The sequence below is a fragment of the Euphorbia lathyris genome, chromosome 10 (genome assembly GCF_963576675.1).
Source record: "Euphorbia lathyris chromosome 10, ddEupLath1.1, whole genome shotgun sequence".
Lineage (NCBI taxonomy): Eukaryota > Viridiplantae > Streptophyta > Magnoliopsida > Malpighiales > Euphorbiaceae > Euphorbia > Euphorbia lathyris.
In genome coordinates this window covers 54,872,952-54,894,194 of record NC_088919.1, presented here as the reverse complement: position 1 = coordinate 54,894,194, position 21,243 = coordinate 54,872,952, and the positions used below count along the sequence as shown (strand labels likewise).

At 34.7% G+C, this 21,243-nt stretch overlaps 1 protein-coding gene across 1 annotated transcript; it reads right to left on the bottom strand.

Moving 5' to 3' along the window:
- Positions 1-12,573: 12,573 nt before the first annotated feature.
- On the bottom strand, positions 12,574-19,035 carry LOC136208242 (uncharacterized). Its single transcript, XM_065999035.1, has 9 exons — positions 18,780-19,035; positions 17,323-17,521; positions 16,688-16,820; positions 16,017-16,105; positions 15,870-15,912; positions 14,922-14,978; positions 14,713-14,806; positions 13,540-13,634; positions 12,574-12,938 (listed from the first exon to the last, which is right to left on the bottom strand). Exons 1-9 carry the CDS (start codon positions 18,931-18,933, stop codon positions 12,843-12,845), a joined length of 960 nt encoding a protein of 319 aa, XP_065855107.1. The 5' UTR covers positions 18,934-19,035; the 3' UTR covers positions 12,574-12,842.
- Between the last annotated feature and the right edge of the window lie 2,208 nt (positions 19,036-21,243).

Sequence of the window (21,243 nt, the reverse complement as noted above, 5' to 3'; positions counted from 1 at the left end):
TATCATAATAACATGTAACGATATTCATAGCAACTTGATAAAGGTAAGAAACTTCAATTTTCTTTAATTAAAAATGGAATAAGAAAGGGTAGGAAACTTATCTTATTTATCATAAAATTCCAGATTTAATGTAGAAAACTCTTTCCCACCAATCTATAGAGAAGCCTATCTTTGGATAGATTTGTTTGTACTGATTGAGCCAAGGTTTGAGATTGTGATTTCTATTCCGTTGACTCCATTGTTTTGTTCTTTGTGAAACTCTATACAATCAAGATTTTGTGATCTTCTGTTTGTTAGAGATCCATGCTCACCGCACCAATTGATAACTTGTGGAAAAATCCTTGATCGGAGCACTTCCCTGTGAGGCGCCGTTGGGATCGGCCGGGGACACTCCGATGCCAAAGTCAGTAATATTTCTGAGAATAAACTGTAAGCACAAAAATAGAGAATCAGTAAGTGTACCTTTGATCCTAGGAAGCTGGGGTATTTATATAGGTTTTTGTAACCTTCAGCATTAATGGGGAAGCAAGTGAAGAGTCATGTCATTACTCGTCTTTAATTGCTATCAATTATCCATTAATCCCAGTATTTAGCATTGAAACCCTCAAAGTTGAGGTATTCGAACAGTCAAGTCTTTATTCCCCTTTAATGGCTATTAATTGCCATTTAATTGTATTTATTCCCATTCATGGATGGTAATAAAGGCGCCTTTTTGTATTCTTTGATCCGTCAAGGCGTATGTACGCTCTCCTTGAGAGCTATGGCGGGTCTCCACTACTCGCTCTCATCGGGCGTATCTCGTTATGGCGTATCTCGCCATGGTCCACGTGATGTGGCATAATGCTAGAAACTCCTTCCTTTTCTTCGTTATTTATATATTCACCCCTGCATTAATCCTGCAATGATTATCATTAATTCCATATTAATCATGCATAAATATCTCTTTTAGAAGGAATAATGGTTTGCCATTATTTCTATTTATTTTCCTTTATTCCTTATTCAAGAATAATTTGGGTTGTTATCAAATTTCAAGATCGCATATGCCATCATTAAAGATGAGACTGAAGGAAGTTACCGTTGGGTCCTGCAGCGGCTGAGGGTTTTGATTGGGTTTGATCTCAACCCGACTGTTATCGTTAGTGATAGGGAGTTGGGGGTTGTTGAAACCGATTCTGGAGGTTTTCCCACATACAGCACATTTGCTATGCACTTGGCATATAAACAAAGATGTAGAAGATCGGGCGTACAGAATTATGGGATACAAATCAATTGCCGGTAAATTCAAGAATGGAAAATGGAGAACATTAATTGAATCTTTATCCATTGCGGAGTACGAGGAAAATTTGGGCAAGATGCAGGATTCGATGAGCAGGTACCAAACTCTTATCTCGTACGTTGAGGAGATGTGGTTGGTGCATAAGGAGAAGTTTGTTGTTGCATAGACGAAAAATTTCTTACATTTTGGCAACACAACCACTTGTCGTGTGGAGAGCGAACATGCGAGTCTAAAGCAATGGCTCAATACAGCCACAGGATCACTGGATACGGTATGGCAGAAGGTTCATAAGCAGATAGAAGCCTAGGCAACTAATATCAGGTATTTTCAATGGGTTCTATTGGAAGATGTTTGTATTCTTATCATGTATTTGTAAATCTCAGTCAACTGATAGTATGTTTATGTTCTTATTAGGTACATGCTTGAGCAGTCCAGGCTTCGTAAATGAGTCTTTTACTCCGGATTCCCCTTTAACTACCTGGTATGCAAAGTCTCACACTACTGCATGCAACTGATCAATGTTGAGTTAGCTCGCATGAGAAGTTTGAGCCATGAAGTGAATGCGCATTGTGGATGTGTATTGAGAACCTCTCATCAGATACCATGTGCATGCGAGATCAAACAAGCTTATGAGTCTGGCGATATGATCAGTGTTGAGAGGGTTCATGTGTTCTGGAGAACACTTTTGATTAATTATGGCCAGACTCATGAAACTAAAGGGTGTCATTATCAGACAGAGGATCAGAGATATTTTAAATCCTTAGTCGACCGGGTCTCTAAAGGTGACCCAGCCTTGCTGCGAAACATTTCAATACTTATACATGATCAACTACACCCTGATCAAGCACATTACACCGAACTTGATGTGAAAATTAACGTTCGAGGACGACCGAAGGTGGGTAAATCTACAAAACGTATGCCTAGTGCCTGGGAGTACAACGAAACTCGGTGTGGACGTGCTCGTTCTAGTAGTTCGTCTATGAGCCGTGGTATAAGTGGTAGGAAAAGCTCTTCATCATATGTCCATAATTTTGCATCCTCAGGTAATACAGTTTTGCAATATCTAATTCATTTACACTTATCATAAGTTATGTGCGGTTTACAATATCTTATTTCACTCAATGCAGATGGAAATACGTATGAAGTTAATGATTTCGTTCATTTTGACAAAATAATTGGGATCATTAAGCCCTACATTGAAACATATTGCGACGTAGTCGGTGATGGAAATTGTGGCTTCCGTGTTGTTTCTTCCTACATTTTTGGCACCGAAGAGAAGTGACAATCAGTTAGGCATCACCTTATGAATGAAGTAATTGCTAACCGTTCTCGGTATGAATCTGTGTTAATTGACGGTGTTGATGCAACAATTAATAGAATCAGTTGGGATGGTGGAGCTTGTTCGCAGGAGCATTGGATGCTCGCTTATGATGACTTGTTTCTGATTGCTACATTTGGGTACGCACTGTCGCCACTATATTCGTTTAAATTTATCTCCTAATTTTCCAGTCCCCCATGTACTAGAATGGTGGAAACAACACCATCAACGTAGCGTTGAAGGGTGGGATCGCATTTATGCAGCTAGGACAGCACAATGGACAAGACTGGTTCAACTTAGATCCAGTTAGCTTTATATATGTTTCAGGTTGATTCTGATTGATTCTAGATAACAAACAGCCACTGTTTTGACTCAGTTTTGTTCATTCGAGTTATAGGTTGTGTCTGTATTATGTCTGTATTGATTCTGTATTGATTTGGATTGATCCGGTTAGCTTTATATATGTTTCTGATTGATTTTTGTTTGATTCTGGATAACAAACAGTCACTGTTTTAACTCAGTTTTGTTCATTCGAGTTACAGGTTGTGTCTGTATTGTGTCTATATTGATTTTGTATTGATCTGGATTGATCCAGTTAGCTTTATATATGTTTTTGATTGATTTCTGTTTGATTCTGGATAACAAACAGTCACTGTTTTGACTCAGTTTTGTTCATTCGAGTTACAGGTTGTGTCTGTATTGTGTCTGTATTGATTCTTTATTGATCTGGATTGATCCAGTTAGCTTTATATATGTTTCTGATTGATTTCTGGATAAGAAACAGTCACTGTTTTGACTCAGTTTTGTTCATTCGAGTTACAGGTTGTGTTTGTATTGTGTCTGTATTGATTCTGTATTGATCTGGATTGATCCAGTTAGCTTTATATATGTTTCAGGTTGATTCTGATTGATTTCTGTTTAACAAATAGTAATTAACAACGTACTTATAAAATTAAAGTACTAAAATACCAAGTACATAATAAAAGATATTATCTGAATGCCAAAAAGTACTAAAATGCCAACGTCCATATACTTATAATAAAAAGTACTAAAAACACAACCACAAATCACTTGACCGAATTCCAGCATCCAAAATCTGGTCGTACGACTGTCTCCATTCAGCCGCAACATCCTCATCAAGAAGGTTCATCGCGTCCAATGCACCTTCTCCCCAGTTAACCCAACGGCTAACCCACTAGCAAAAGAAATAAGCAAATAACGCATTTTTATTTAAATATACTCAATTTCTCGTTTTTCGGGTTTTTAATAATTTTGCATTGCTATAGGCCGGGTCGAACGAAGTTATTTAAAAAAAAACAAAATTCCGGGCCCATTTTTGCCTAAACAGAGCGCCGCAACCGTCCGGCCGCTGGGCCGAACGGTTGCGGCGCTCGTGTCGGCCATAGGTCCAACTTGGGCGCCGTGCCCGTTCCATCGTAAGGTGGAACGGATGCGCCGCTCGTTCCACCGTAAGGTGGAACGAGCATGCCATTCGTTCCACCGTACGGTGGAACGATAGCGCCGTTCGTTCCACCGTACGGTGGAACAAACGGCGGGTGCCGTTTCCACCACGGGTGGAACGGGCAGTTCGTCCGTTCCACCCGTGGTGGAAACGGCACGGCGCCTCCGTTTAGGCTACATTTATACGGGTTCCGCCTCCGATTCGGAGGCAGAACCCGTGATTTTGAAGTAATTTTAAACAAAAAAACTTATCGGAGCATTCATGAAGCCTTTACCCGCTCCTGCCTTTGGCGGCATGTCGTTTTAGGTCGGGTTTTGTGAAAATCCAAAAAGCTAGAGAGGATTTGAGAGTTTTGAGTTTAAATTATGAGGAGGGTAAAATTATCAAAAAAAGTGCAGTAAAAAGTATAACCATGGCGGTATATAGCAGCCCACTTTTTTATATATGAGGATGTTATTAACTAGAACTCTATCTTCCGATCTTGCCGCTTTTCCTTTGTGAATAAAGATGAAAATATGTTACTCATCTTTTAGGTGCTTGGAAAAAAAATATTAATTACTCATCATTTTTTTTGGGGATAAAGTACTAAAATAGGCTTAAAGTTTTTGGAGAAGTACCAATTTAGGCTCAACGTTGAAAATAGCACCAATATAGGCTTAACGTTTACAATATAATATCAATTTCGGCTTAACGTTTACAATATAGTATCAATTTAGGCCTCACGTACAAAATAACACCAATATAGATTTAACGTTTACAAAATAATACGAATTTAAGCTTAACGTTTACAAAATATATCCAATTTAAGCTAAACTTCACTATTAAATTAACCATATTATATTCTTTTCCAATTCACTTTATATGTTATCTTTTTATTTAGTTCTATTTTATTTATTTATTATAATACAATTAATTAGTATTCTTGCCCATTAAAACCTTATATTTGTTTTTCATCAACCATTTCATGACTCCTAAATTTCATGGCTCATGTAATATATGCAAACTAAAAGTAATTGAATATCTACAATATTTCGAACACTAGTTAAAATAATATTGATACATGTAGTGTTCGAAATATTGTGGATATTTAATTACTTTTAGTTTGCATATATTACACGAGCAATGGAATTTAGTAGTCATGGAATCATTGATGAAAAACAAATATGAGATCTTAATGGGCAAGAATACTAATTAATTGTATTATAATAAATAAGAAAATAGAACTAAATAAAAAGATAACATATAAAGTTAATAGGGAAAGAATATAATATGATTAATTTAATTATGATGTTTAGCTTAAATTGTATATATTTTGTAGACGTTAAGCTTAAATTCGTATTATTTTATAAACGTTAAGCCTATATTGGTGTTATTTTATACGTGAGGCCTAAATTGATGCTATATTGTAAACGTTAAACCTAAATTGATATTATATTGTAAACGTTAAGCCTATATTGATGCTATTTTAAACGTTGAGTCTAAATTGGTACTTTCCAAAAACCTTAGCCCTATTTTGGTATTATTTATTTATTTATTATTATTATTTTTTTTTTTTTGTTGAAGATTGATTGTCCAATCCCTATTTAGAACCTTGCTTGTAATGGTATTCCAAGGCTTTTGGCCTAGTCTATAATAGCTCTTTCGTTATAAAAATTTAAAAAAGAAAACAAACATTTTTAAACAATTCTAGCCGCCTTATTTGACAATTAGCGGATTACATTAGCTATTAACTGATTATTTTTTTTATTAACTGATTTGACTAACTGATTATGTAAACCTGTTTGGTGAAATTAACTGATTGCTAATAGTTATTTGTGTAAAATGACAAATAAAGACATGATAAAACATTTATTTGGGTTTAAAAGTTAATAATTAGGAATAAAAATGTCATTCAAAAGAGATTGAGCAATAAACTAAAGGATAAGGTACCAAAATAGGCATAAGGTTTTTGAGAAAGTACTAATTTAGGCTCAACGTTCAAAATAGCACCAATATAGGCTTAACGTTTACAACATAATATCAATTTAGGCTTAACGTTTACAATATAGCATCAATTTAGGCCCCACGTATAAAATAACACCAATATAGGCTTAACGTTTATAAAATAATATGAATTTAAGCTTAACGTTTACAAAATATATCCAATTTAAGCTAAACGTCACAATTAAATTAATCATATTATATTCTTTTCCTATTAACTTTATATGTTATCTTTTTATTTAGTTTTATTTTCTTATTTATTATAATACAATTAATTAGTTTTCTTGCCCATTAATTCCTCTTCAGCACAAAAATTATAAACTTCACTCTTTAAACACAAATCACTTATTTCATTCTCATAATTATTCTCAATTTCTTAAATAAACGAACTCATAAACATAAATTAAAATACAAAATCAATTATAAAGCTTAAAGGAAGTGAGATTCCTGAAATGCTCCCATGGCTTCTCCCAGACAACAGCCTCATACTTGTTCTTCGCAGCACCTTCTTCCGCAACCAAAACAAGCCGGTAATTTGTCCCAGCCACGATCTGTGTTTCGCCCTTCTCAATGCTAACCAGTTTCAAATGGGTATGAGCTTGTTTGTTGTGCTCGTTAATAGCATAGTTAGCTATCTCAACCACATGCGGATCTTTCAAATTTTTAATCGGACTCCAGCCGCCAGGGAGTCCTACTGCCACAACAATAGACATCAGAAAGCAAAGAAGCACAATTTGGAGTTTCATTTTGTAGTGAATTAGGTTTGATATATTTTTGGGTGTTGAAAATACAAAATATGTTACACTATTTATAGGGGGTTCATGAAATGTATTTGACCGGTATATTAATTATCCAGGATTTTATTACCAGATTTCGCATTAGGGTTTCCTTATCCGGTAGATACTTAATTGGTAATTACAAATAATATTAGACAAGTTATAAATGGTCTAGATTTGCTTTCCATTTAACAATTTTTTATTTGGTTAAGTTTTTGGTGATTTTCACAAATAAAGGTGATAAATAATGAAATTCACAAATTGTGGTCCTTTCATAATAAAATTAGTAAATGTTATGGTAAAAAGCACACAAGGTCACTTAAGTTTGACCATTTTCACAACATAGTCATGAAATTATGAAATTTTAAAATAGGATAATAAAGTTACTAAAATTTTTGCTTCAGCGATAATAAAGTTAGGGCAATTAATTTATTAGTCCCTATATTTTGATAAAACACACTGTTTAGTCCATGTATTTTCAAAAACACACGGTAAAGTCCATAACGTTTTTCTTCGTGAACTGTTTAGTCCCTAACATTTTTCTCGGTGAACTGTTTAGTCCCTACCGTTAGACTCTCATGAAGATTCTGTTAGTCAATTTGGATTTGCGTTCTTCTTTTCCTTTATTTTCTTTTCTTTTAAACTCTAATGCATCTGAAATTAACTTCGAGTGTTCTTCTTGATTTTCATTTTAATCGTTCAAATTCGTAAGCATTGTGTCTGTTCTTTTTCTTGTTCTCCATACAAATAGCTTCTTCTTCTAAATTGGATTTCCTCTTCTGAAGTTTGAAGGTAAATAGTAAAGGGTAATTTAGTCATTTCTAAAGTCATAAACGGTAAAAAAATCTAACAAACAGACGGAAGGACTAAACAGTTTACTGAGAAAAGGGTTAGGGACCTTACCATGTATTTTTGAAAATACAGGGACTAAACAATGTGTTTTATCAAAATATGGGGACCAATAAATTAATTACCCATAAAGTTATAATGCCCAGTTTAATGTCAGAATGATGATTTGTGATATCATACTAAATAAAGTACTATGAAAAGTTACACACGTGGACTAATAAGAGGTCTTATGTGTAGGGGTGTTCAACAGTCGGTTCAGTTTGAAAACCAAACCGAACCGAAATAACTGCAAACCAAATAACACTAAAAATGAGAACCGAACTTAACCGAATAACATTAACAAATCGAACCGAACCGACCTAAATATTTCGGTTCAATTCGGTTCGGTTTTTGGTTTCAACCACATACTAAATGGTTAAAGTAAAACAGAGATTAATAAATATAAATTTTACAGAATTTTTAAACTCTGATTGGTTATACTTTATAATTTTATAAGTAATATAATATATCTGTTATTATATAACTTATGTTATTATATAAAACATATTCTTGAATTCATAATCATGTAACAGTAATTATAATTTTTAAGCACAAAGTACTAAGAACTTAAAGTCTAAAAATACAATGTTCACCAAAATGCATAAATATATATTTGTAATTAAACAGTACAAATATAAATTTACATTACATAACAACAGTTAAAGGTATATTATATAATCTCTTACTTTAATATTAATAATTAATTTAAAGAAAAAAAACAATAAAACTATTTTTACAAATAATTTATAAATAATAAATCTGATTAACTTCTATTTCGGTCGATTCGGTTAATTCGGTAATTTTATCATAAAAACCAAACTGACCGATATATGACTAAAAAATCAGTGTTGAACATAAAATTTGGTTAATAGAACATTTCACGTGCATTCGAAATTTATATATTTTACAGTTTTAAAACAGTTTTTAATATTTATAACGTGATTATAGGAAACTGTAAAATCTCAAAACTTATTGTGTCCAAATAAAAGATTAGTAGCTTAATAAAAAAATAAATAAAGGGATAAGGTACTAAAATAGGCCTAAGGTTTTTGGGGAAGTACTAATTTAGGCTCAACGTTCAAAATAGCACCAATATAGGTTTGACGTTTACAACATAATATCAATTTAGGCTTAACATTTACAATATAGCATCAATTTAGGTCACACGTACAAAATAACACCAATATAGACTTAACGTTTACAAAATAATACGAATTTAAGCTTAACGTTTATAAAATATATCCAATTTAAGCTAAATGTCACAATTAAATTAACCATATTATATTCTTTTCCTATTAACTTTATATGTTATATCTTTTTATTTAGTTTTATTTTCTTATTTATTATAATACAATTAATTAGTTTTCTTGCCCATTAAAACATTATATTTATTTTTCATCAATCATTCCATGAATCCTAAATTTCATGGCTCATGTAATATATGCAAACTAAAAGTAATTGAATATCCATAATATTTCGAACACTATTGTGGATATTCAATTACTTTTAGTTTGCATATATTACATGAGCAATATAATTTAGTAGTCATGAAATCATTTATGAAAAACAAATATAAGATTTTAATGGACAAGAATACTAATTAAAATAAATAAGAATATAGAACTAAATAAAAAGATAACATATAAAGTTAATAGGGAAAGAATATAATATGATTAATTTTTAATTATGACGTTTAGCTTAAATTATATATATTTTGTAAAACGTTAAACTTAAATTCGTATTACTTTGTAAACGTTAAGCCTATATTGGTGCTATTTTGTACGTGAGACCTAAATTGATGCTACAGTGAAACCTCTATATAGGAATACTCTATATAAAATAACATCTATTTTGTTATAAAAAAACTCGGTCCCAACTTGGGCCAGTTATAAATAGGAATAACCTCCCAAACGTTATTTGTTATACACTTTTCAAGTCACACCTTTAGAAATTATGCCTCCATATAGTAATAATTATATATTTATATGTATATATTAAGAATTCAAACTAAATCATAAAATATTTAAAAAAAACTATTGAAATTATTTACGAGTTGAAAACCCAAACTACAACTTCAAATTATAAATATTTAGTATTCCCATTGATGTTTATATTTTTCCCATAAAAACCCTTTCTTTTTTTTTTGGTAAGAAGGGAAGAAAAAAACAAACAAACAAAAACCTAACCCGGGATCAGTCTAGGAAGACTGATCCCAATCCTATCCTCAAGAAGAGAAGGTAACAGAAAAGAAGGAGGAACGGAAAGGGTAGAAACACCTAACACCCCCCCATGCCCAGCAGCTGCCAAGCGGTCCGCCACGCGGTTTTGCTCCCTATAAATATGGGAGAAGGTAAGAGAATCGAAGGCAGGACGAAGCCTCAAGATGGCTTTAATGAGATTCTGACTCTTAAGACAAACAGACTGTCTATCCGAAATCCTGTTGATAGCCTCCAAATTGTCAGACTCCACCGAAAGTCTTTTAACACCCATGCGAATGGCGAGTTTAATGCCAGACAAGATCCCCCAGAGCTCCGCAGTAAAGGAGGAGCCCGTACCTAAGTTATGGGTAAACCCAGCCAGCCAGGCGCCACCAGCATCCCGAAGAACTCCACCAGCAGCAATTCTGCCATTACTAAGGCAGGAGCCATCCGTATTCAACTTGACAACCCCTTCCCTGGGCTTCCTCCAACCAACTAACTGGACCTCTTTAACCGGGGAGGGGTGAACCAGGGGCTCTCCTTCAAAACTCTTTGTAATAACAGAGAGTTTTTTCGAGAAGTAAAACCGGAGGTCAGGAATAAAGACAGTCTTCTCAGCAAATAACTCTTCATTCCTCCATTTCCACATTTGGTGACAAATAATAGCGAAGAGAATAGCCCCGTGCTCCATACTGGCCAACAAATTCCCATTAACGCCTTCAGAGAACCAGTCAATATCAGAGAACCCCATAAAGGAAGGAAGGATGTGGTGAGGAAGGACCCCTTTCCAAACCTTTCTACTATTCGGGCAATCCCTCAAAGCATGGCACAAGGTTTCCACATGGCCGCTGCATCTGCTACAGGCACCAGATACAGCCAAATGCCTTCTGTGTCTATCTGCATTCGTGAGGAGCCTGTCTTTGACTCCCAGCCATAGGAAACTCCTAATGCGGTAGGGGACTTTGAGGGCCCAAATGGACTTCCAAATTTCCAAGGGAGGATCAGCCCTATTAGGGGTAAAAGCTTCATAGGCCGATTTGCAAGAATAAGAACCATTATTAGTCAAGGCCCAGCAATGTCTGTCCTTATCCTCCTCCTGATTACTAATCTTCACACCTCTAATATTAAGGAGGGTCTCCAGGCTAAGAAAGGAGTCGAACTTAGACCAGATCCAGTCTCCATCCGAGTCCACCACATCAGCAATTCTCCAGGAGAGGAGATCATTCGGCGGAGGGGCCAATCAACGGTTTGTCACCAATGCAGGTGTCATACCAGAAACTAATGGATCTCCCATTACCCACCTCCAAGCCAATCCCCGTACAGAACTCAGCAAAAACAGCACTAAGCCCTTTCCAGAGGAAGGAACAGCTGACAACCCTCTCCTTCGGGCCACCAAAGATTCTATCTTTCCTATACTTGCCGCACAGAAGACGAACCCAAAGGGAGGAGGGGGATTGCCACATTCTCCAAAGAAGCTTCATTAACAGGACTTTATTATTGTCCTTAGCTTGCCTTATACCAAGACCCCCCTTGCTCTTAGGCTGGCAGGCTTCCTTCCAAGGGACCAGGTGAATCTTCCTCCCATCCCCAGACTCTCCCCACAGAAAACGCCGATTAATTTTATCAAGGTCGTTGAGGACCGGCTCAGGGAGCTTACAGGCTTGCATGATGTGATTTGGAGCAGCGCAGTTGATAGACTGGATTAAAGTAAGGCGACCTGCAAGGGAAAGAGAATTAGCTTTCCAGCTAGCACACAAACCGTTAGATTTGTCCAAAATGTCTTTAAAAGAGGCTTTGGACACCCTGTCACTATGAAGAGGGACCCCAAGGTATTTCCCAAACGATTGAGTCAGGGGAATGCCAGACATCTCACTCAGTCTTCTACACAAGCTATTATCCATATTCTTGGAACAAAGCATACGGGATTTATGAATGTTAATCTTCTGGCCAGAAGCCTCACAAAAGCAGTCGAGGATATCCATCACAGCCTTAATTTGTTCCTCATTACCCTCCACAAAAACCCTTTCAATTGTCTATATATTGAAAACCTAAACTCTAAATTGAAATTCTAAATATTTAATTTATTCCATTAATGTCTATTGTTATACATTATATATAAACCATGTATGCCTATGATAATCTTAACCAATTTCAAGTGGTATTATTTAAAATTTAAAATTATATGTGTTGAAATTTTTTATTATACCAAACTCTATTTAGTAATAACCTCCCAATTGTTATACAAATAGTTCGGTCCCAAGTGTAATCCTATATATAGGTTTTACTGTATATTGTAAACATTAAGCCTAAATTGATATTATGTTGTAAACATTAAACCTATATTGATGCTATTTTGAACGTTGAACTTAAAATGATCAAACCTCTAATTTTATTTCAAAAAAAACAGGACCATCAGCTTGGAGAACCCGAACGACAATTGCCATTCTCTTATTTCTTTGGGTCGAACTTTGCAATTAACGATGCCAATAAAGTAATTCAATTAAAATTTCACATTATTTATCATTTACTCAAATCACTTTCTAAAGAAATAATTCAAATCTTTTATATTAATCTTTCCAATCAATAAATTCTACAAAATAATAATAATCACAATTAATTAAACAAGCAGAAACTAATTGATGAAGTAAATTATATGCTCAGTATAACAGCATTAATGAGTTCAAAGTGTTGTATTTTCTAATAATCAAATGACAAATCCAACACTCAACATTTTGCTGTTAAATAGTCATATATAAAACAGTGTTATACATATATAAGAGGAAAGGTCAAAAAAAAAACAAAAAAAAAAGTGGAAACTAGAAAAATTGTTGAAATTTTAAAATACTCCCACTTTATAGACAAATTGAAAAAAATTTACAATTTTTTAAATTAATTTATTATTTCTAAAACAACATAGGCTTAGAGAGTAAATAATTTGCATATGTTAGAAAGGAGAACCTACAGGAGGTGTAAGGCCGAGATATCTCATTATCCTCAACCTACGAACCTTTGTTGCTGATTTTAGAGGAAACACAACATCCTGCAAAAGTATTTTGACAAGAATATGAACTAACTAGGAATGTGATTCTTTTATCAAATGAAAATTTAATTACGCATATTTGAGTCTTTGATCAATTCAATTTTTACGCATAAAGTTGTTGATCTTTTAAATAGATACATTAAGCTTTCGATGGATTAGTTTTTAACATAGTAGCCTTTTATTGGACAGCCTAGTTAAGTATGTGATTCAAACTCCGTTTAGAGTGCGTGGAACTGCCAAGTATCACGGTTCCCTTGATGTAAAAAGGTTAAACTAAATGAGTTTTGGTTGTTTTCATTTGGGGGTTAGGGTAAAGTTAGTTTGCGGCTTGATGTGGTAAGGTTATCTTAGGGGTTGACATGACAGGTTGTTAGGAATTTTTTTGTCAGGTGACGTGTTAAAACACATTGACACCTTGGTAGTTTTATGCACGCTAAACGGACTTTGAGTTACACACATAAATGGCTGTCTAAGAGGAGCTTAATGTGTTCAAAAATAATTTATCAAGGGCTTAATGTATCCATCTAAAAGATTGTAAAAACTGAATTAATCAGAAGCTCAAATAAGCGTTTCTCCTATCTAATATATACAGGATACTTACAGCAAAGCGTAGTTTATGCTTTCGTATCCTCTTGCTCTTTCTTCTTTCAAGTACATCTGATTCAGTCCTACTCGAAATTGATGATGTGCATTTATCTGTTGAAGTCACAACCCACATTCAAAATACAGATGTGAGTTTAGACTGAAAGTGGAAGAAGTCCAACATTGTTTTCGCCTAATAGCAAAGGTCAAACTCTTTCATCTAAAATGGTCAATCATCATAGAAAGATTAGTGTAGAATTAGTGGCCGTTTTGGTTTTCTTTAGCTCCTTTTTGCTGTTTTACTCCAAACAGTTTATCTAAAATGTTTGATTATGATTGAGAAACAGCAACTGCTAGCTATTTTAGAAATAAAAATCACCTAATCTACCAACTGCCAGCAACAGTAAACAACAACAACTGAACCAAACAAGCCCTTAATTCTCGTTTCTCCGTAGTTTATCATCGAATGAAGGAAGAATAACACTGTGCAAGTCTTAAGCAAGATTAACTTAGTATTTTTCATTCGTTGGCTGACAAGCATTAAGCTATTTAAATGGTGCAGTTCTAGTTTCCACATTTAACTTTGAGGTCGTTTACTTTCATAAGAGACTTTTATGTTTGGTTTTGAAGGTGAGAAGCCGTAAGAAAAAGTAAGACCTAAGTTGAAGGGCCATAGGTGTAAGTCACCCTCTAATCCAATATTGGGGATACCTATTGAGCAATTGTAGATGTTCCAGTCTTGCAAACTCCAGATTTTCAGTCCTGCGGTGAGGGGTGCGTTAAGTACCCACCCACATTGCCTAGGCTAGCATAAAGGTAATAAGTCATTTATAATTGTGAGGCAATCCTCTACTTCGAGGTGTCTTTTGAGGGCGAGTTAGACCCAATTTAAAAACTTATTTGACACGTCAAAGGAGTTGATAAAAAAATTAAATTTCAATAAAGAAAATGTTAATTAGAAATGAGGAAATAGGAATCACTACGGGGATCCTAATCCCACCGAGACGAAGATGTGGACTATATTTTGTGCATCTTATAAATGGGGATGGGGATTCTTCATCTAAATGGAGACGGGATGGGGAAACATTCGCCATCCTCACCTGCCCCATTTGCAACCCTAGTCCAAGATTAAGAACTTATTTGACACGTCAATGGAGTTGAGAAAGGAAAGAATAAAGAATGAAGATAGTACCACATGGCTCATCTTGTTGACTTGGGTGACTGGATTCATCAACACTTCTACCTAGTGGTCCATATGAACTTAGATCTTCCTTCCGTTTTAATGCCTACAAAATTACAATATTCAACAAGAAAAAGGTTAATCCAGATTCTAGAATTTCGCTGATGGACATTGCAGAACCTGTAACCTTACACAGACAAAATACAATCTTAAGGCTGTACCTGTTTTAAGGCATCTTGAAATTTTTCCATAGTGTTGCAGCTCCTTTCTTCGAAGCACTGAAGAACATGAGACCATGCATGTAAACAAACAGTGGACAGAGTAACAAGTGAATCAAACTAATAGAGTTGTCAATTTCTAACACGATAATACAATTTAACGAGACAATCTTGGCACGAACATCATTTTTGTTGCATTTAAATCATATATAATCATGTGAAATATATGATATAAATGCAGAACACGATTATGAAATATATGATATAGATCACATAAAACGATTATGACACGATAACTCGTTTTGACACCTGTACAAACTAAAACACATAGTAAAAGTGCATATAGCCATAGCAGTTCTATGTTATAAACTTGAGATTGGAAGCTCTATTAATTTGATTCCCTAGTCCGAGTAAATTACATTCATGGCCCCTGAAATATTTCACTATGACCTCTAAACTTCATTTCTTGATGTAAAAATCCTTGAACTTCACATTTGTAACATTACAGCCCAAATCAACAATTTCGTAAAAAAAAAAAAAATGAAATGATGAGGGTAAAATAGGTATTTGACCATAGTTTTTGGTGACATGGTAAAAAAGAGAGTCTATGATGTAGTCAAATTTGTCAAGTCATTATTTCATTAAATTCTTTTATGGGATTATGTTGATTTGGACATTAATGTTACATAACGTAAAGTTCAAGGGTTTTATGTCAAGAAATGAAGTTCTGGGGTCATAATGTCAGTACCTGTATAGTTCAGGAGCCATAGATGTATTTTACCCTCCCAAGTTCTATGGACAATGTTCAAAGTACAAACTACGTTATACCATATACCCTTTTTCTTTGCATGAAATAAATTAGAAAGAAACATTTATGGGAGGAATTTGATTGAATAGAAGAAATATGAGATAAAGTCTATCAAGAAGAGTAATGAAGTAGTCAATGCGTACATTCTCGAGCTGTGAAAGATCTCTGGCTGGATCAACCCAAGCACTGAAAAGTAATTTAAAAGATTAAGCTCGTATTGCAGAAAAATGGGAATTTTTTTGGAAGCTTTAACTATGTTTGACAAAACAGACAATAGCTACGATACTAACCTGCCATGATTGCCATAGAACTGTACTAGAACATGACCGCAGATGCCTTGACTTCTTGAATCAGCTATTGAAGATGTTTCTCCGATTATCTGAAGAACATCAGCATAATTCATCTATAAACTAGCATTAAAGAAAGACCAGGATAAGGTACAAATTTAGTCTTATGGCTATTGGAGAAAAACAGATTTAGATTCCATTAGCGATAGATCAAAACCATGCAATGTTAGCACTAATGCTTTGTAGAAGGAGCAATTTTTAGACTCCGTTAACAGCAATCCAACAGAAGCTCATTTCCCACTAATTTGGTTCCATGTATGCACCACATAAGGTATATATTTAGCCTTATAGTTATTGGGGGAGAACAGATTTAGACTTCATGTATAAAATTGTGCAATATTAGCAATTACGTTTAGTTCCACATGGACGGGAGCTTAGGTGGTGCAAATATGGAATAGAATTAATGGAAAGCGAGCTTCGGTTAGATTTTTTTCATTAATGGAGTATGAAATTGCTTAATCTACAAAATATTACTGCTAACATGCACGGTTTTTCATACGTGGAGTCTAAATTTGTTCTTCTCCTTTAACCATACGGCTAAATTTGTACATTATCCCAATAAAGACCAAAAGCACAAGATGTTCCATATAGGAACTACAAATTTTAGAACATACTTCAGCAGGCCACCACATTTGGCAATCTGTTTTAGCCCACACAACGTTTCCAGGAGTTGCACAGACACTGCTGCTTTCAGTGACTCGGGCTTCACCGGGCATAGCATCATTTTCTGTGGCTATTGTCTCCTCACTGACATTTTATAAGAGAAGATAAAATTAATCATTTTCAAATCAGTTATCTTGATTGACAACATACATTGAGGGTAAAATACATCTATGGCTCCTGAACTATAGTGCTACTAATATTGTGGCTTCTAAATTTCATTTTTTTGACATAAAAAATCCTTAAACTTTATATTCTGTAACATTAAAGCCCAAAAACAACAAAAATCTGTGAAAAAAAGGTTAACAAAATGATGACCTGGACAAGTTCAACAACATCATTGACTCTTTGTTTATCCATGTCACAAAAAATAATGGTAAAACACTTATTTCACCACCATCATGATTTCATTACTTTTTTTTAACGGACTTTTGTTGATTTCGACTCTGATGTTATAGAATGCAAAGTTCAAGGATTTTTAAAGTTTAGGGGTTATAATGCTAGTAGCGTTATATGAATGTAATTTACCCCAAACATTAATCAGACAACATTTATACACCTAGCATTTGCATATGGGCACAGAACAAACCTACTACCACAATGGTCAAGGATTCTACTTTGAGAAACTGATTCGATTCCTTCCACTGGGGCTTTATATAACTTGGACAACTTCTTTGCTCTTCTGTTTGCAAATCTGCGACATTGAAGAACCACAGAGAGTGCTTCCTCAACCTTGGTGTCATCCGAACCAGTCATAGTAACAGTGGAAAAACCATGTCTAAAGGATCCTGAGATTTAATAAACAGTTCGAAAAGAAATTGTTGTATAAATTTCAAGATGGTAAGATTGCATTAACATTCATAATGTTTTACCCTTGAACTTGAGAAGTCTCCGCGATAACTTAACTATCACAACTATATACAGGAAATATGCACACTTCACCTGATCAGTTCAATTTTTACTGATCTTTTAAACAGATACATTAAGTCTTTGATAAATTAATTTTTAAGACATTAATTAAGCCCATGATCTTTTAAATGGATAAATTAAGCCCTTGATCAATTATTTTTTAACATATTAAGTTTCTCTTGTACGGTTATGTGTGTGATTAAAACTTTAGCGCCCATGAAACTACTAGTATGTCACTGTTTTAACATGTTACCTAACAAGATCGAAATGGCAGATAATTTTTTTCTAACAACATGTCATGTCAACCCCTAAATTAACCTTGTTATATCAACCTTCAAACTAACTTTACCCTAGCCCCTAATGTAAAACAATCAAACTTAGTTTAACCATTTCAATTTAAGGGAACAATGACGTGTTGGCAGTCCCATTTGCGCCAAATGAAGTTTGAATCACACGTATAGCGGGACTATCTAATAGAGGCTTAATGTGTTAAAAAATAATTGATCAAGAGCTTAATATATCCATTAAAAGATGACCAGCTTAATCACTAAAAATTGATTTGATCAGGGGCTCAAATATCTGTTTTGCCATAAATAAATAACATAAGATGATAACGACTTGTTTAGATTTCCTTAATGTTCTTCAATTAGCTTTTCTACTTGTTTAGTTTGCCCTAATGTAAAATGCAATCTTTTACATGTCCTATAAATCAAGAACAGATACCATGATGAGCTCAATTAACATAAACCTTCAAAGCAACCGTGATGAACACATATCCTTATTCAAACCCATTAAATACAAATTCATCAGAGATTAAAGAGATTTTTCGAGATAATTTTCAACAGTGAAGCACCGCAGCTGAATTACATTCCTCTTTTCTCTCATCTCACAATTTATGAGATTGCGTGATTACCAATCTACAAATGTGGATCCAATTCAAAATCAATACGAATTGCAAGGTCAAAATCAGGAAATCCCCAAATAAATACAGCAATTCAATTAGCAAACCCCGAATTCACATACCCATGGAATCAATCTGACAAACTGAACAGGTAATTCACAGAAACATAAATTCGGACCTCAAAATCACAAATTGGCAACAAAAAAGAGGAAATCGGAAATTACAAGTGGAGGTACCTGAAATGGAGATAGAAGTAGAAGAGAAAAACGAAGAAAAATCAGAACGTCGTTTGGGAGCAGGGCTTCTAGGCTGCTTTGAGAAAGTTGGTACATTATCAATGGAGATCAATTTCTTCCTCTTTTGCTTTTCTGCCATTGTTTTCTTGGCCATTGCTGTGAATTAGGGATTAAACACGAGAAACAGAGAATGGAATCAGAAATTGTAAATGGGTACGAAATCATGACCACTTTTGATCCCTTTTTTCTTGGCTTCTTTAGTAATACTAATACATACCTGTTCTAAGCTTACAAATTAATTCTTTTTTTTTTTTATGAAAATGTATTTATTTTAGGTATAAATATCAAATTTTACAATTGGGAATTGAATCGAGACGTTAATGGATGTGAGAATTAGAGAACAATACGGAAAGAAAAGGGAAATGATGGAAATGAAGGTTAAGGTCTGGTTTGCTTTAACTGCTACTTGTTGTTCTCTGTTACAGTTTGTTGTTTGAAAAAAAACTGTTCAAAAAAAAAAGCAGAGATTCTCTGCTATTATAAAAAACTACGTTGTTTTAAAAAAAACAGAGATTTTTTACTATTATAAAAAAACTACTTTTCGGTTGCAAAATGTAAACATTAGTATTTAACCAAATACTTAAAACTCTCATTTTCAAAGTGAAAAAGCCAAATAGGAGGTCGAAAAGCAGCAACTAAACACTCCATAAAATTTAAACTTGTTTGAGAGTTGATCAAGGTTAATAGGAATGTATATGAGAGTTAAAAAACTACTTTACATTAAAAAGTTTATGTTATTTCTATCAATCCCCGTTTTGGAAGTTAAAGATATAGAGTTAATGAGAACAAATAAAGTTAATGGAAGTAAACTATTAACTCACGTTAACCTTCATTTACTTTCAACAAGGTTAATTTAAAATTTTGCATTCAATTACTTCCATTAATCTCCTCCCAAACAATGACTAACGTCCGCATCTTTATTTTTTTTGGTACATTAAACTCTTGAATTTTTTATTGTACGTTGAGCTCGTGATCTTTTATTTTCTGTTACATTAAATTGTTTATCAAATTGGTTAGTTGTGAATATCTAATACAGTTAAAAGAGTGTTATTAATTTAATCTATATTTGAAATTATATTTTTTACCACTCGAAATAAGGTTTTTATAATTTTTGTATAGCCACATTATACATATTAAAAATTGTTTCAAACTGTTAAAATAAAAATTTATACTGCAGGTGAAATGAATAACACTCTAGAATCTGAATTTCGATTTATATAATATATGCATATTTTAATAGGAAGAGATTAGTATAGCTCTGCTCCAGCTGGTCTGTGAGTTCACCCGCCGCCTCTCCCCATTGTTGCTCCTCTTTGAATCCTCTATATGGCTCTTGCTTCTTCATCACAATCTGGTCCTATCATGCCCACTCTAAACCTAACCAAATCTCCTCTGTCTGCTGCACCCTGCGGCAAGGCGGTGTTGATCGGAAAACTATTCACCGATAAGAAATTTAGCCTTCATGTAATCCGATCTATTCTGAACCAAGCATGGCGCCATTGTGACTCCTTCTCCATGTCCAGAGTTAGCAACAACACATTCTCTTTCGAATTTTCCTGTGAAGCCCATGCAAAAAGGATTCTCTCAGAAAGGCCATGGCTGATTCACAACCAACTCCTATCTATCCAGGAATGCCCCCTGACCTTACCATCGACTAGATTAACCTATCCATTTGCCCGTTCTGGATTCAAGTTTACGGGCTTCCTCCTAGCCTGATCAATCCCGAGAATGCGAAAATTATTAGCTCGCTGTTTTACAAATTTGTGGAAGCTGACTGGATGGGCTCTCCTCCCCATTCCCGGAGAGCTTTTATGCATATGAGAATCCTCTTGGATGTTTCTAAACCACTTATGCACTGCTTCAACTGTCCTCCTCCTTTTGCCTCGAATGGCAGCAAATCTGTGAAATATGAAAAACTGCCGGACTTCTACTACAAATGTGGTATTATTGGCCATCTGAGTAGAAACTGCACGGCAGTTTGTGAGGAGCTTCCTCATGGCGGTGGCCGTAAGGCCAGAGGATCCTTTGGGCCTTGGCTTGTTGCTTTTCCTCCCCACAAATCCGACTCTCTATCGTCCATCGATCGGAATTCTCCAAACTTCGACGATCTCCTGCATGGATTTGCTACTCAACTCCGGCTGGCCAACCCGCCACCAAATCCAAATTGCTTTGACACGTCCTAGACAACTATTCTCCAAAAATTACTGCCTGAATCTAGCCCAAAAGGTGCTCCATCCCAATGTACCAACCTGTGTACTATTCCTATTTCTGAGGAACTAACCCCCTGTCCTAGTATCAGATCCCCTGACACAGCGCCCCCAGCTTTAATAGCTACTGGGCCACTACCAAAACCCCCACAAACTGCCCTGGACATAATACCAAAACCTTTTTACCTTATACATTC